We start from the raw sequence: 16685 nt of genomic DNA on the forward strand, positions 1-16685 counted from the left end.
CTTGTGACTCTGACGACTCCTTCAAAGAAAAACAACTGGTACACATCCGGACCCAACAATAGATGGAAGAAGCAGTCAGAGCATGTGTATCTACAGCCACACATGCCTTCGAACATGTGGTTTTCCCTTGCCTTTCTATTCCTTCTGTATCAAAATCTTCCGGTGCTCTTATCTCCGCCACAAAGCATTTGTAGTAAGCTTCTCACACCCCACTGCATAAATGAAGCAGCTTTTCGTGATCTTACTCTATTTTATTGCAGCTTTTATGATTTATTGTTCTCTGCACAGAGCATTGGCATGTGTGCAATATAAAAATAAAATAACAAATTTATGTGTTTTCATCTTTAACGCCAAGGTAGCTGTTTTAAATGAAATGGAGTCTCTTACCCTTAGCATTGTCTTCATTGCTTTGTGAGAGAAACACATACACATGCAAGTTTATATTTGGTTATTGAGGCTGCAGCATGGCATTCCATGTCTTAAGCTAGGCTAGAAATTGTTCGAGGCAATCTTTCTTCAAGGCTCAAATCAGAAGGTTGTATCATGCAACTATCACTACCTTCAGCTAAAGAACCATTAATCATTTTGTTCCATCTCAATATGTCCACAGTGAGAGTGTTACAGCATTTCTTACTACCCTGGCCCATATCTTTGTCCTGATCAGCCAGCCAGGGACCATTCAAAATAAAGTGAAAAAACTCTTTTTGAGTCTGAACCTTTAGGATTCCCTCTTCTTGTCTTAAAACAACTGGATTGGGCAAACCACCGGTTTAATATCCCTCTATACAACAAAGGCACATCATATGACGTATTATGATAACACAGTCCAATTAGCACAGGTCATCTAACTCCACTCTCCTAGAAGGTGCAAAATTACGTCAACAGAGATGCAGCAACCAAAGATTCTCATTCTTGGCTCTAATGCTATGGAAATCCCATCCACATTCCCTCAAGATTAACATGATTTTTTGGTTTTACGGATAATCGCAATCTGTTCCATAACACCTGCACCCACTGGCACGAATTTCTATTGTTTCTGCGTTAAATTTGCCCATCATCTATTTCCATCTTCACTCTCGGCGCACCCATTTCTCCATTTTCATACTATTGTTAACCAATGAATAAGTATAAAACGTGCACCTAGCACATGTTGTTTGCATGGAGACATGTGAGGCTGTATCTCAGTGTGGATATGAGCATATGAGGTTGCACTTCGCATATGATAGCACTACTTGAGCATGCAAGCCACTGCCTGGTACAACAAGCATTGGCAAAGCCAATAGATCTCATCTATGTGAGAGCTACTGGCTTTGCCAATGTCTTTTAGCAATGTTGTACAAGTTGTACGGCAGCGTGGCTCAAATGTTAGTGGCGTGGCATAGAGTGGAGAAGAGGAGAGTGGAGTGGTGTCGTTGTAGGGCCCGCTATTAGAATCTATTTTAGATTTCCTTTTATACTTGACATCTTTTTTTAACATTAACTAGATACATATTATCCTGTAACATGAGAATGTGGTACATAAGCATTTATTCTTGGCTGGCACTGTCACCTTGTAGTCTGCAGATTTAGTTCCAGGGTTGTCCAATCAGAATGCAAGTCCCTTGTTTTATTTTTTGCGCTTGTCGGAGACAACTTTTTTTTATTACTTGACACACTAATGAGCTGTCCTGTATCTCTGCCACAGTACGATAAGGACCGTGATTTATATTATAAACAGCGTCCATGCTACACTCGATGCGAGGAGCACTTCATGCTGAGGTTATCATGGAACTGCTGTGCACTGTGACTGAGATGCTGACTCCGATGTTCATCCTGAGAAGGAAGATAATCTGTACACCTAGATGGGTGGATTAGTGAATGCACTGAGAACGACACCCCGACACATAATAATAAGTTATGGGGTTAGACCATCCCAACAGGTCTGGCAGAGGGTACTCCCACTATGTTCTCTTTAGTAAAGCTATTAGTGACAGATAGGAGTAACATCACTAACAAGTAACATGGTTGAATTGTTTGTATTTTTCTAATAATGCTTATTACAATTATGTGTTTTACAATTATGTGGTCCTTTGAGCTAGCCAAAACAAAACATTTACTGATGATATGAGTAAACCAAGTCTCTATATCATGAATTTCTTGTTGGCATAAGAAACAGTCCTACTAAATGTGTAGGAACAGCGTACAGTGACGTGGCAAGGAGTAGTATGGAGTGGCATAGAATGGCAGTGTGGAGTGGAGTAGTGTAGCATTGAGTGGCATAGAGTGGCGCAGAGTGCTGTAGAATGACATTGTGAGGAGTACTGTAGAGTAAAGTGGCATGGAGTGGGGTAGAGTTGTATAGAATAAGTGGTGTGCAGTGTCAAAGAGTGGCATACAACAGCATTGTGTGGAGTGGAGTAATGTAATGTAGAGTGGCATAGGTTGCCAGGGAGTGGAGTGAGGTAGAGTGGTACAGAGAGTAGAGTGGTGTAGAGTGAAGTGGCGTGGAGTGGAATGGTATAGAGTGGGGTGGCAGTGTGCAGTGGCATAGTGTACAGTGGCACAGCATAGAGTGGCATACAGTGCCGCAGAGTGGTATTATGTGGCGTGGAGTAGGGGGGAAGTGGCATAGTATAGAGTGGTGCAGAATAGGGTAGCATAGAGGGGGTGAAGTAGAGCGGCATGTAGTACATTGAGTGGATTGGCATAGACTGTCAGAGAATACAGAGACAGAGGAGAGTCCAGTTGAGTGGTGTGGAGTGGCACAGATTAGAGTGGCACAGAGTAGAGTGGTGTGGAGTAGAGTGGCTTAGAGTGGAATGGAGTTGCACAGAGTGGAGAGGAGTAGAGTGGCATGGAGTGGCTTAGACTGGCGTAGAGTAGAGTGGCATAATGTAAAGTGGAGTAGAGTAAAGTGGAAAATAGTAGCTGAATATAGTTGCATAGAATAAAGTAGCACAGCTTAAAGTGGAGTAGAGTAAAGTGGAGTGGCGTAGACTGGAGTACACTAGAGTGGAGTGGTGCAGAGTTGCATAGGATGGGTAGAGTGGCTTGGCATAGAGTGGAATGGTGTAGAGTGGCACAGAGTGGAGTGGCGCATAGTGGAGTAGTGTGTAGTGGAGTAACGTATACTGGAGTGGCATAGAGTGGCACTGTGTGGAGTGGAGTAGAGTCGCATGGCATAAAATGGCATAAACTGGAGTGGCGCAGAGTGGCACAGAGTGGCATAGAATAGAGGGGCATAAAGTAGAGTGCCACAGAGTGGCATAGAATGGGTTGGAGTGGAGTAGAATGACAGAGTGGAGTGGAGGAGAGTGGTGTGGCGAAGAGTGGCTTGGCGTGGTGTAGGTTAGAGTAGCACAGAGGCTTCAACAGAAGACAGCAGATAGGGTGAAAGGAAATCACATTGCACTTCTGGGAATAATACTGAAACAGATGGTGCATTGCAAAAAGATGAGGTAGAACAAAAACAAAGAAGAACATGTGTACTCGGTCTGTGCTCCATGGAGTAGCTAACACAAGAAAGGAAGGGAAGCCAAGGGCAGATAAGCAATCGAAAAAATTGAAATGATACGGACAATGAAAACAACTAATGGTATGCTGTGGGTGGGTTGTGACACTATGGGCCTGATTACAACTTTGGAGGAGGTGTTAATCCGTCCCAAAAGTGACAGTAAAGTGACGGATATACCACCAGCCGTATTACGAGTTCCATAGGATATAATAGACTCGTAATACGGCTGGTGGTATATCTATCACTTTACCGTCACTTTTGGGATGGATTAACAGCTCCTCCAAAGTTGTAATCAGGCCCTATATCTTGCAGGCAGCACATGTGCTGGGAAGGTGAGACCTAAAAGGATGTACCTACGTACAATAAGGCATGCAACTGGGCATTCAATGCTGCATTTGATACAAATAAAAGCTGTTCATATTAGCTTAAGCAAATGTTTAGTCCACAAATGGGCTCTTGGCCCAGTTCTCATGAAAGTACACAGAATTCCTGCTCTATATTCTCCTTCTCTTTCTTAACTACAATCCTCTTCCATCCTATTTTGTCTGGTAAACACAGCTATGAGAAGCCATCTTATAAAACCTATAGGCAAGTGGGGTTGAGCTGCATCTTAAAAGATTTACTGTTTTTTTCCCCATGTGTTCCTACAGTACGGTCAAACTTTACTCAAGCACATGTAACCATTTTAAAATATTTTGAATGTACACTATACACTTGACTTCTTTATGGTGAGGTAAGCTGAAATCTCCTTCCTTCCACTTCGCATCACATGTCCTGAGAATTTTACAATTACACCAACTGATACTATTACACTCTTTAAAACGGATAAGAAATTTCAAGGATTCAATTTACTAAATAGGGGTTTTGAAGCATTTAACTATCATTAGTAAGCAAATATCTTTGAGGAATTAGGACTATTCGAGCAAAACTGAAAATTCTAAATTAAGTAAACAGTAAATGAAGAATAAGTCATCTTGATAGAACTTAGGAGTAACCCATCAGCACCTGGTATATTCAAATGACAGCTGTGATAATATATATTTTTTAAAGTATAAAGAGTGTAAAGCATATGAAAATACACATACCTTTATCTCAGAAAAGTAAGGCTCTGGTTCGATTTCAATAATGTAAAATGCTAGGAGCATCTTGCAGGCCTCACTAGCCACACTGTTTAGCCTGGATGCAATGTTACTGCATAAGCTTGTAATGATATTTTCCAAAAAGACTGGCTCTTGGGAAACAGATGTAGGTATTTCTTTTTGAGAAACTGGTGCTCTTTCTTGCTCTGAAGTTGGCCGTTCCTGGTCTGGGACAGTGCTCTGATCTCTTAAGGTATTGCCAGATGCATTGTTACCTAGCAGTACGTTGCTAGACTGCAAACAGTCACTTGTCCGAGGGGATGGGTCAACATTCTCCACTGCTTTGCTTTTGTAACTTAATCTATTAAAGTGGAAAGGAGTTGCTTGTTCACGTGTCCTGGGTCTATGCTTTTTTGTATATATAGAGCCTGGAACTTGTTCCGAGAATCCGGGTTTTAGAGATGATGCTTCATATTCATCCTGTATGTAACACCCAGCTCGTCGATTAGTAGCCCCTCGTCTTTGTTCTGGACACAATACTGTTATAACTAGTGGACTTCGACACCTGGCCTCTTGCGTTTTTCTAGAAGACAGCCTCTCTTCTGATGTTGGGCTATAACAAGTCTGACTCTTTATGACCTGATTCATGTTGTGAATAAAACGCAAATATTCAAGATCTAATGTACTCCGGGTAACATCTCGAACTATACATCTATTAGTCCATGAAGACAGGAAATCTGATCTTTCTGAAAAACTGTGATCCCTTGGAAACCCTCGTACGGCAATTCTCGTTTCTTTTACGTCTTTTGTAACAGAAAAATTTCTATATGTCCTTGACATTCGGTATCGTTCATGCTTTACCAAGTTTTTCTGATTACATTTCAAATGTGGAGTCCACTTTCCTTCATGCACAGAATCCTGTCCACACCTACAGTCACCAGTTTCACACTCTATGTTGTTGTAATTATGCTTTTTTAATCGTGTTCTTGGGGTGACATCATCCCTTCTTGAAGCTGAGGCAGTGCTGAGTTCAACTGTGGAGCATTCGGGGATGCTGTCAATTGATATATCTGCTAAATGCTGGGAACAATGGTGGTCTGAGCTCTGACCTCCACTCACACCTTTCAGAACATCTTCAATAGGTACTGCTGTTGATGCACTTGACCTGTCATCAGTATGGTTGTCAGTATCTGTACATGGATCAGCCAGGGGGAAATTTGAAGCACTTTTTGGAGAGGGACAGAATGTTTCTTCTTTAGTAGTCTGAGAAGTTTCGGTCACAATTAATTCATCAACAAATTCTCTTTCGAACTTGTCAGTTATATCACCAACAGGTTTCTCGTCAGGAGTGCTTGCAGGGCTAATATCTACTATGTTGTCAAAATATAATACACATTCCTCATGTTCATCATTTTTTGCAGAATCTGGTAAATCAGCTGCAGAAGCCTCCTCTGTGACACAACACATGTTCTCTTCGTGTTCAGGGCCCAACACATCTTTCTGGCCTCCAACATAGGATGACTGGTGCATCGGTGGCAAGTTGTTTCGCTGTAAACTGAAGTGTTTATAGACCACCCAACCGGCTGATGGTGACTTCTCCACTCTAATTTCGCCGGATGATTTAGCCTCACTGTATTCCATTCCGAGAAAGGAATTGAATCCTCTGTTATGGATGTTACTTACTTGGGATCCCGATCTGGCATGATGATCTATTACAGACTCGTTTTGATTATCTGATCTTTGATTTTCGGACCTCAACGGTATAGGAGAAGCATTATTACTGTACGAAGAACCATAAATCATAGACTCCTTTGCAGATACACTAGTGCATTCACTGTTCCTCATGTTCAGATGGTTATAATCAATCATGTCAGATTGTACATGGCTCACAGCATACTCCTTCTGAGATGTGACAATCTCATTTAAAGGTGTTTCATAATCCTCTTTGTCATCTAAAGTCATAAAAACATCACCCAATGAATTGTCATTTTCAGAAACAACTGTTTCGTAGTAAACCACAGGCTGTGCACTGTCCATATGCTCAGATGTTTCAACAGCTGTGCTGGTTCTATCTTTAAAGACAGGTCCTTCATTAACTAGGGTACAGTTTGCATCATCTTGTCGAAAGCTGGTAGAATGGTTCTCGTGTGCTACTGCTGAATTGTAGCAATTGTCATAAGAAAAGCTGCCACAAATGTCTGTGACTACTTCAGACTCTACTACTTCCTCTGTAACATTCTCGGTTACCTGTAATTACAAAGTTAAATGTTAGGAGTTTAATGCAATTAATTGCATTCCTTGGCATTTATATTTTAAGCAATAAGGAAGTTAGGAAAGATATGATGATATCATGCTTGAGATATTCCAAGCAGATAACTATGGGCATTTAGAGTCACTTGTCAAGCATATGTCTTTCAAAACCATGATTAAAGGGAAAAAACTGCAATCTAGATACATTTAAAGGAGAAAAACACAAATAAAAAAACAAAAATAGGTTGGGGCCCAGTATCTCGATCATTTTTTTCAGAAATATGCCACCAGTTTTAATCATTGGGGGAAGGGGGTAGGACTTATCTGGTGTAAATACTAGCCAGAGGGGACTTTTTTAACTCTTAATTCAAAACGACTTTGGCTGTCTATAACTGAGAATGGTGCCTCAAATTAAAATAAAATTTTAATGCTTTAAACATACATCAGTAAAGCAATAGATTTACAAGAAAACATTTTAGAACAGCAAATCAGAAACCTAGAATTTGTCATTTCGTATACTCTATCAGAATATATATATATACATATATATATATACATATATATATATTTGATTTTGGAAGTAGTTTTTCTAATTTTCTCTTTGAAACAAATAATGTTGTTGTTCTCCCTCCAAAGGAGGTAAGGCTAAATCATTCTGTCAAACCTTCGAGTACTACAACACTGGAATCCATAATGTGGGTTGGCTAGAGCCACCAGCAATTTTTTCTAGGTTGGACCAAGACATAATGGCACTAAAAGGTAGTTGTAAAATATTAACTACTGACCTGCAACATGCAAAGTGTTGTCAGGACAGAGTGTGCAAAAAGAAATGCAGAGGGAAAGGCGTAGTAGACCTTTTCATTGTGCTACAGATCCCTCCTAAAGGCTCTACTGATTAGGAGGGCATTGTTCACTGTGACGAAGGAAAGTCTTTTAGCGACGCAGAATTTCAGCTCATCATTTACAACATGGTTAGCTCACTTAGAATGACGTGTTGACATGCCCTTAAGCCTGACGTATACGGGAGAAACAATATATTATATAAACACAGATGATTTGTCTTGAGAATGGTGCATGGAAAAAACACATGCAAGAATACTGTAAGCCCTAGGTTTCTGTCTGGCTAGACTGCGTCCATAGGTAAGCCAAGAAGCTTTTCAATATAAGGAAAGTAGGGCAAATACAAACATATCTCTAAGGGGTTGGATTTTGTTTCCTCTGTTAGTTTTTTTACAATACTGTTTCAATAATTGCTCAATGAGCATGTTCATTTTTCATATAGAGGCTTGAGAGTACAGTACTGCTTTTGAAAAATACATTCAAATCCATACTGTTTCATTTACAGCACTATAAACATATTATTAGGAAATACACTTAATGAACCTACCAATTTTCCACTTCCAAGTGAGACCACTGGCCTACACATTGGTGCTAAGTCACAAAGGCAGGAGTGCAAAAAGTAATATTTCAGGAGTACTCTTCCACATATTCATAAACACCTTTGTGAATAGTCATGAAATACCCAACACCCTATTAGAAAAACTGCAAACATGTCACTGTCCTTTCTATTTGTTCTAAATGTATATGACTATTGCTTGAATTTTTCGATTAAAGTGCCATTTTAAACATGTCTGAGGTCAATTCACAAAGGCAAGTACTACAGTAGCCCTACTCTGCATACTCCAAAATGCCTATGTGAATGCACTTTCATAAACCCATCAATGAAGTTCAGGAAATTAGTAAACCATAACTGCAATTCACACCTGAGTATCAGTACTACAAACTTCTTCAACAGCTCCAAACTCCACCATTTCTTCTCTTATAGTTTTAGGTTCACCGACCTGTAAATTAAGAAGGTTTATAGTTAAACAGTCATTGAAAAAATCTGGGCACATTCTTTTAATTCTCAACCTTATCTGTTTGGTTTACAAGTTCCTGTTTCTACATGACTGACACCCAACCCTTACCTGTTGACAAGACTACATCTTCAGAAACTCCTAACTCCAATCTACTATTCAAGTCTGTCACACTTAGTTTATTGTGCTAAATGTAAACAAGTGTATGATATGCCTTTCTTTGCCACCTACAGACAACCAAATTGTCACTTCTTCACAACACTTTGTCAAAACCTAATATGTATTATCAAAATATCGTCCTTCTGCGGCATACATTGTCTGACACATAAGCCAGCTGCTCCAATTTCTTGTATCTGAAACTTTCTTACATTTTTCATTACATTTGTTCCCAAACTGAGCCTACACCCTGGTCTAAGCTGTTTAAAATCGTTCTAAAATCATCTTCAGTGGTTTTCTCGGAACACTGTTCGGTTGGGGTTTATCCAGAAATCTGCATGGTACGTTATAAACATTACTGCTTCTTCCCTGCTCACGTTATAAATATTACTGCTTCTTCCCTGCTCACATCTTTAACGTCTCCAATGAGTCACTGTCTTTCAAATATTTACTTTAAACTAACGAGTTTCAGTTAAGGCTCCAATTCTTTAAAATTGTCTTCTGTGGTTTTCTCAACACACTGTCCTGTTAAAGTGTATCCAGAATTCTGCATACTACCTTATAAATATTCCAGTTTCTTCCCAGTTCATCTCTTTGACATCTTGACTATGCCACTGTGTTCCAAAAATGTATTTTAAATTAATGAGTTTTGGTTAAGTTTCCAATTGTTTAAATTTTTCTTGTGTAGTTTTCGCAACAAACTGTTCTGTTTAAGTTTGTTTTACAGTAATGATTTTTGGTTATAAAGTGTTTCCATAAATAGTTAAATAAATCACAACGCTGCAGCCTAATCCAGATTCATTTATGTTTCATGTAACAAACTTGCACTGTTCTTGGATAGCTCCAATAGGGCTGTCAGTTGTAGCTTTCCATCCCATACTTTGATCTGATAGATAACCCTAACTTCTGTATTTTCTTTGGGTGCTAAATCCCAGGGTGCCTTAGAATAAATTGCACAAGAACTTGACTCTATTTTAAACTTAAATTATTGGCAGTCTACGCAGACATGATCTTAACAACTGATCACAAAATTATAATTTTACACTACAGTATCACAGCACTCTCATGTTGTTTTCTGGAACATTTCATTTATTGCTGGCTGTCCAACACAAGAAATTTTGCAACAATCAAACTACAGCTATACACACTGATTATGATCATGTTCTTACTTTTCATAATATTGATATAAAGCAGCTTCTAAAACCTTCATTAGTTAGTGAACCTGATGTTCATTTACTTGGCAGACTCACAATTTCAGTGAAAAGGAACTTGTGGTATGCGTCAGAAACTTACAGTACTGTTGTTTATGGTTGAGGCCTAGGGCATAAGCCTTCTCAGGAAGCATTGGCCATGTACCTCTTATGTTTAATACCAGCGTAAAACTAAATTCTCAAACTTAAGTCAGGAATGAAGAGTGGGGAATGAAAACAGCAAGGAGCACTGAATAAAATTCCAGTTTCTGATAAAAAATTACAAACCACATTTCCTTGGTAGACCAAATGGCCCTGCTGAACCACAAAACCATTAGTTGCATCTAGTTAGGGCCACTACCACCTCAGAATCCTGCTGGTGCACTGGGCGTACTTGGCTTCCCCACCTCCAATCGCTACAACGTTTTGGCAGGGATTGACATATCCTCTCCCTCTCCTCTGGTCCAACAGATGTTTCTTCAGTAAATCATGATCAGGTCGTGGATATGGTGATGAATATTTCCAGGGCAAAGGGTGGAGCCATCATCTCCCTAGAGCAAGGTCCTCTTAGCCCACTTTCAACTGGGCCACAGAGTAATCTAGGCTCTGGGGCTGCCTCTACTCAAACACATTTTGGGATAATGGGGAGCTCCTCCTTGACGTTACCGAAACAAATAGATCACTCTGCAAATATAAGGTAAGCTAATCACTCTGTTCTCAAAGCTTCTAGCCTACAAGACTCACACAGACCAGTTCCCTATAATAGAGGGAAGGCCTCTTTTACCATAGCATCACCCCATCCAAACTCCCCTGTGCCTAGGGACGGGAGACCCAGTCACAGTTCCCTGAATGATATCGAATTCAACTCTCCTGAGCCTGCCTTAAGACTGCTCTCCTGGAATATTGCTGGGCTCACTTCCAAACTAGACTCCCCAGAGTGGGCATAGTTCATTGACCTTGATGGCCTTTGCCTATTCCAGGAGACCTGGTGTATTAAGCCTGTATATCGAATGTGCTACACCAACTACAGTAAAGCTGCTACAAAACTGGGCAAGGGTAGGCCTTTTTTTGTCAAATTGGGTCAGCTCAGTGCTGACTTGTAGGGTGGAGGAAATACCAATTACTACCCCAGATGTCTTCTGCATTTCCCTCAAGCCACCTTTTACATTTATAATCTATATACTAGGTCCAGGCACATAAAAGAGATTCACTAGTTCTATAAATAAGATTCACTAGTTCTATAAATACTAAAAACACTTATGGCCTCTGCCCCGGCTGCCATTAGGAAAATTGTGGGAACAGACTTTGTCAATTCAAACCCTTAGACAGTAATATTGAGGTAGTCATCCAAGAAGAAAATAAAACCTGGTTCATAACCCCCCTGACCATTTCCCCATTAAAAGCTGGTCCCCCCTGACACTACAAATTAACACCCTGACCCTGAATCAGCGCCTTCGGGCAGCCAACGGTAGAACTACCTCTGATAGGGAGGGTAAGCACACATTAAACCGCTCTCAGAGTACCAGTCTTATCCATTATATCTTGGTGGATGTGAGGGTCTGGCAACACCTCATGGATATATGGTACTGATGAGGCAGGGTAGTGATCATAATGCCTAAGACTTCAATATAGCATTCCCCTCCTGTTGCAAAAAAACTAGCTCCATCAAACCCTTCGATCAGAGGTTGAGGCCCTCTAATAACATGCGTAGAGCAAGAAGGCGCACTCCTAAGAGATGGTTGAGGCAATATAGAAACCTGTAGTATCAAGTATGGAAGGCCTTTTATCCCTCAAAGGGGCTCTGGACCTCAGGGAAATTAGGAAAAATTTCACCAGCATTCATAGTATTATGATCGAGGGGCTTGAGAAGCTCTTTTATGTTGAAACCAAAAGGGCTGTGTCCCTGAGGGACACATTTTGTCCACTGACTTCATGGTCAGAGGAGACTTCAACTTTCACTTAGAGGCACTCCATGACACTGACTTCTTAGACAGACTTGATCTTGCCCAAATTGTTACCGGCACTACCCATCAGGCTGGTCACACCCTCACGGGATTTTTACCAAGAAATCTTCAGGCAGTGTAAAAATCACGCCTGTAGTAGGATCTGATCGTAGTGCTGTCTTTTTTGACATTGCTTGTAAACATACCAGACCTAATATTAAAGCCACGTTACACCTCCTACTAATACTGTTCGTGCTTGGCATATCATTCAAACAGACCTTTTCTCCAAAGTTCTGAATGATTCAACACCTTTGCTTTCCTCTGATCCAGCCACAGTGGTCACTAAATATACCTTATTGTTAGACACCGCAGCAAATATTGTAGCCCCAATAAAAAAGATTAGGCTAAAATGTAATACCATATCAGCCGCATCGTTTACGGCGTAACCTAGAGCGCTTAAACAAAGCTGTTGCTGACAGGAAAAGAGATGGAGGACTGATTACAACTATGAAGAAAAATCTAATATAAGTTATGCTTGGCTAACTACAATACTCCTATCGCCAAGAAAAAGGCCACATGCTTCACCAGGAAGATAACAGAAGTCAAAAACTCTACTAGAGAATTATTTCAACCCATCAACGTGCTGACTAAGAACTCCCCCAAAAATTCCTGCCCTACTACCCTATCCTTTTGCAACTCTCTGGCCACCTTTTTCATGCGTAAGATGGAGTCATTATATAATAAATTCACTTCTTCTACCTTATTCAATTGCAATGACAGGCCTGCAAATCTTCCCATCAAATTTAATAGTTTTAACAAATTTACTCAACCCTTTCTAGGGAAGGTCACCAAATTACTAAGATCTACATCATCTGGGTCTCCTCTTCACCCGTGCCTCCCAAAGGAGGCCAAGCTTGTGGCTGAGAACATCGCCCCTCAACTTGTAACTAATTTTTGTCATATGTTCCAGTATGGCCTTTTGTCACTGGCGTGGAAAAAAGCCTTGGTGATTTCCTTGCTAAAAAAGGCCTAAGGATCAAAATAGCTACTGTCCTATTTCCTGTCTCACCCTGCCTGCGAAAATTGCAGAGAAAATTATGAATATACAACTTACTGAGTAAATCCAATCTAACAATGTTCTAGATGCTACTCAATTTGGCTTTTGTAGCAGCCACAACACAGAAACGCCCCTGATCAAGGCCACCAAGGAGATCAGGCAGGTGCTTGATCATGGAAGAAGTGCTGCCCTCATACTGCTAGATCTCTTGGCAGCGTTCGACACGGTCAACCACCAGCTGCTGTTAGATTGACTAGCCAAAACGGAAATTTGCGTCTCTGCTTGGGATCTGCGGAAATCCTTGCTTTCCGGTTGTGAGCAGTCGGTAAGATTTGGTGAGCTTATTCGCTCATCCTTTTTCACTTCCCTGCGGGGTCCCGCAGGGATTTTTGCTTAGTCTAACACTTTTCAATGTCTAAGTCACCCCTTTTGCCAAACTGATACAGTCTTTTGGTTTCACTCTAGCCTCTTATGCAGACGACACGCAAATCGCTGTCTCCTTTGCTAACGAGACAGGCTTAGGTCCCAGTTTCTGGGAATGCACGTATGCAGTTAACAGATGGATGGGCAGGAACTGCTTGAAATTAAATTCAGACAAGACCGAAGTGATTATTTTTGGTGCCCACCTCTCCTTTTGGATCCCAACCTGCTGGCCACGGGACATGGGCTTCCTACCTACACTTGTCAGAAAGGCACGTAATCTAGGCATTCTTAATGACGGCAAACTAGTTACATCGATCAAGTCAATGCAGTGACACTCTCAGCCTTTCTCATGCTCAGAACTCTAAAGATATTCCCATATATTCCTAGTCATCTGCAAAAAACTCTGGTCAGGTCATTAGTGATGGATAAAGTAGACTGTTGTAATAGCCTCTACCTCAATGTTCACATTTACATTTTAAATAAATTACAAACTCTCCAGAATGCTGTAGTTAGGCTTCTCATAAAGATCCTGAAATACCACTCTGTGTCTAACTCAATCAGAAAATTACATTGGCTGCCTATGAGACAGAGGATCACTTTCAAATCACTTTGTATTGTTTACAAAACTCTACAAGGCACAGGCCTGGAATTTCTACAACACAGTCTCAAACGGTACTCCCAAGGTAGGACCCTACGCTCGACCAATGCCAAACTTATCTTACTCCCCAGGTTTAAGCGATCAGCCTGGGATGGCAGGAATTTTTTGCTAGATGCCTCGAAAGCCTGGAGTGCACATGTTTTGGACAATAAGAATGCCCCCAACCTAACAGTCTTCCGGAATGGGCTAAAGACATGGCTTTTTAAATCTCTGTAGACTCCTGTCCCCCCCTTGTGTTTTTTCAATGTCTAATAGCCAGTGCCAAAACACCTATGGGTATTAGTTGCGTTTTAGAAATTTTCATAACATAACACTTCTGGCAATCTCGAACCAAACCTGCAAGATCACCAGAGCAGCCCTGATGCTTGCAATCAGGCAACATGATAGAAGTGCGACAAAAGACCGGTGAGTGGCTTATAATAAGACCATCAACCAAGCAAAAATAGCGTGGGAGCCTGAGAAGTGGGAAGGCTTGTTGGAAGTGGTATGTCAAGGCGACCAGCAGGCCTTTCGGAACATCGTCTGTACTGGCTCTCTTGAGGGTTTTCACATAATTGAAACCTCTGTTCCAGCAGCAGAATGGGTTGTCCAGTTCTATAGCCTGTACACTACAATTGAAAGACAGTGCCCATATGACTGTCTTTAGCAGTGCTAATATTGATACTACAGCATTAAAGAGAGAATGGGCAGAGACACCCCTATCACGACCCAGGAGGTGAGTTCAGCGATTCTTAAGATCGCTCCTAACAAAGCTGTGGGGCCTGACAAAATCTCTGGCAATTTGTTCTTATGCGAGGTAGGTTTACGAGTTCATACTGCTCTCTGCTCTTCAATGCCATCCTAAAGGGGGTACTCACCCCCCAACCTGGCAGGGGTCCAAAATTGTTCCAATATACAAAAAGGGACACAGGCATCAGGGTTTCTATCCCGATGTTTACGGACAATATTCTGCTACTTTCCAAGTCCCCTGTGGGGCTGCAGAGGATCCTTGATAACTTTGACACCTTTTGCAGTCAGCAGGGGTTGGAAATAAATGTGGCAAAACAAAATATATGGTTCTCAAACCCTAACGTTCCACTATATCCAATCCCAGGTTCAAAGGTGTGTCCTTGGAGCAAGTGCACACTGAGTATTTTGGGCTGATTCATACAGAGCTGCTGGAGTGGTGTAGCCACATTGACAGGTGTAGGTTCAATTTGGAGCAACATATAGGGGGTAGTCAAAATTCAGACCCTAATTTTGGCTAATCCTACAAGCACTACAAACTCACAAACAGCAGATTCAAAGTGCTGTCCTTTATAGTGCAGAGCTCTGGGGACATAAGGATTCAGTGACCCTAACAGTAGTGGAAAATTGATTCTTGCGCCAATTGTTGAACAACCCCGTTACAACCCCTATAGTCCCCCTTAGACATGAAACAGGGTTGAGTCCAATCTCCAAAGGGCTAGGCACTAAGACCAATCCTTTACAGGAGGAGGATCTGGGCCACTCCTGAGCTTCTTTCTTATCACCTGGGGTTGGAAGACATCTTGGGCCTTTCTGGCTCCAGTAACATACCATGGATCAAGTATGTAAGGGAAACCCTCATAAAGTCAGACAGTAGGATTCTGTGGGATGACCCCTCATCAGACCCTTCTATTAGTAAGGAGAACTACGGCCAGTACAGACAAAGCCTATTGCAGGCACAACCCTCCTCTGGGGCCCTGACTGATGCCTTCCTCCTGGTGAAGTATGCTTAGCAGTGGAGCCGTTTATGCATGAGATAGAACTTGCGGCCATCCAGAAACTCCACCTTCAATTCTGCTACAGCACATTATCCCCCTCTTCCTTTACTCATACGTGGGCTCGGACAGGTAACCCTGTCTGGTAGGCTTGCCCCTCCTGCTCGGACACCAATGAAACAGAGGAACAAACTCCGTTCTTCTGTCTAGCTTACTTAAAGGGGAGAAAGAGGTGGAGAGTCCAGCCGTGCCAGAATTTGGGAGTCAGGAAATACACTGAGGCACTTTGATTACTGAAACACGATATGAGGCAAAATATCGTCTTTGCAGTTTCACAATATCTGCAATCAATGATGAGGATTAGGCAAAAGATGTGCCTGTCAAACACTGCCTCAGTTTCCCAGGATTTTGGCTCTCCCACCAGATCCGGCCTTTAAGATGGCATTTGTACTTTATCGCTTAGGGCTAGATTGCTAATACATGTATGTTTTCTAAAGTTTTACCGTGACTTAAGAAAGGACTGGTGGCACTGTTTATCCACCAAAACCTCTATTGATGGCAACCATTGTTTGATTTTTACAGAGCACTTGCATTTTAGTGTGCTGGGCAAGAAAGCCATTACATATATATTTCCTGCTGCTCTAATGTGCTTATGATTGCATTAGTTGTATTGTTTTATTTAAATGTTATTGATGGTAATTTATTCTTTTATGACTATTGTCTGGATCAAAATACTCTCAATTTATCTGCTTTGATGCCAACTGTTGATGCAATATTACAGGTTTTATCCTGCGTCTTTTTTATATGTGGTTTTATGGCTTACAGCCAAAATAAAGATTATTACATATGGCAAAAAATG

The 16685-nt window shown here is 41.2% G+C and overlaps 1 protein-coding gene across 3 annotated transcripts in view; it reads right to left on the bottom strand.

The window, feature by feature from the left end:
• Positions 1-16685, bottom strand: part of TASOR2 (transcription activation suppressor family member 2) — a 759889-nt gene that overhangs the window by 243483 nt on the left and 499721 nt on the right. For all 3 annotated transcript variants that reach the window (XM_069229296.1, XM_069229295.1, XM_069229294.1), the window contains 2 exons: positions 8586-8663; positions 4579-6819 (listed from right to left, as the gene is read on the bottom strand). In XM_069229296.1, the coding sequence (XP_069085397.1) occupies positions 4579-6819; positions 8586-8663 (2319 nt within the window). The remainder of the gene's footprint in view (positions 1-4578; positions 6820-8585; positions 8664-16685) is intronic.

Source organism: Pleurodeles waltl, chromosome 4_1, assembly GCF_031143425.1.
Source record: "Pleurodeles waltl isolate 20211129_DDA chromosome 4_1, aPleWal1.hap1.20221129, whole genome shotgun sequence".
Classification (NCBI taxonomy): Eukaryota; Metazoa; Chordata; class Amphibia; order Caudata; family Salamandridae; genus Pleurodeles; species Pleurodeles waltl.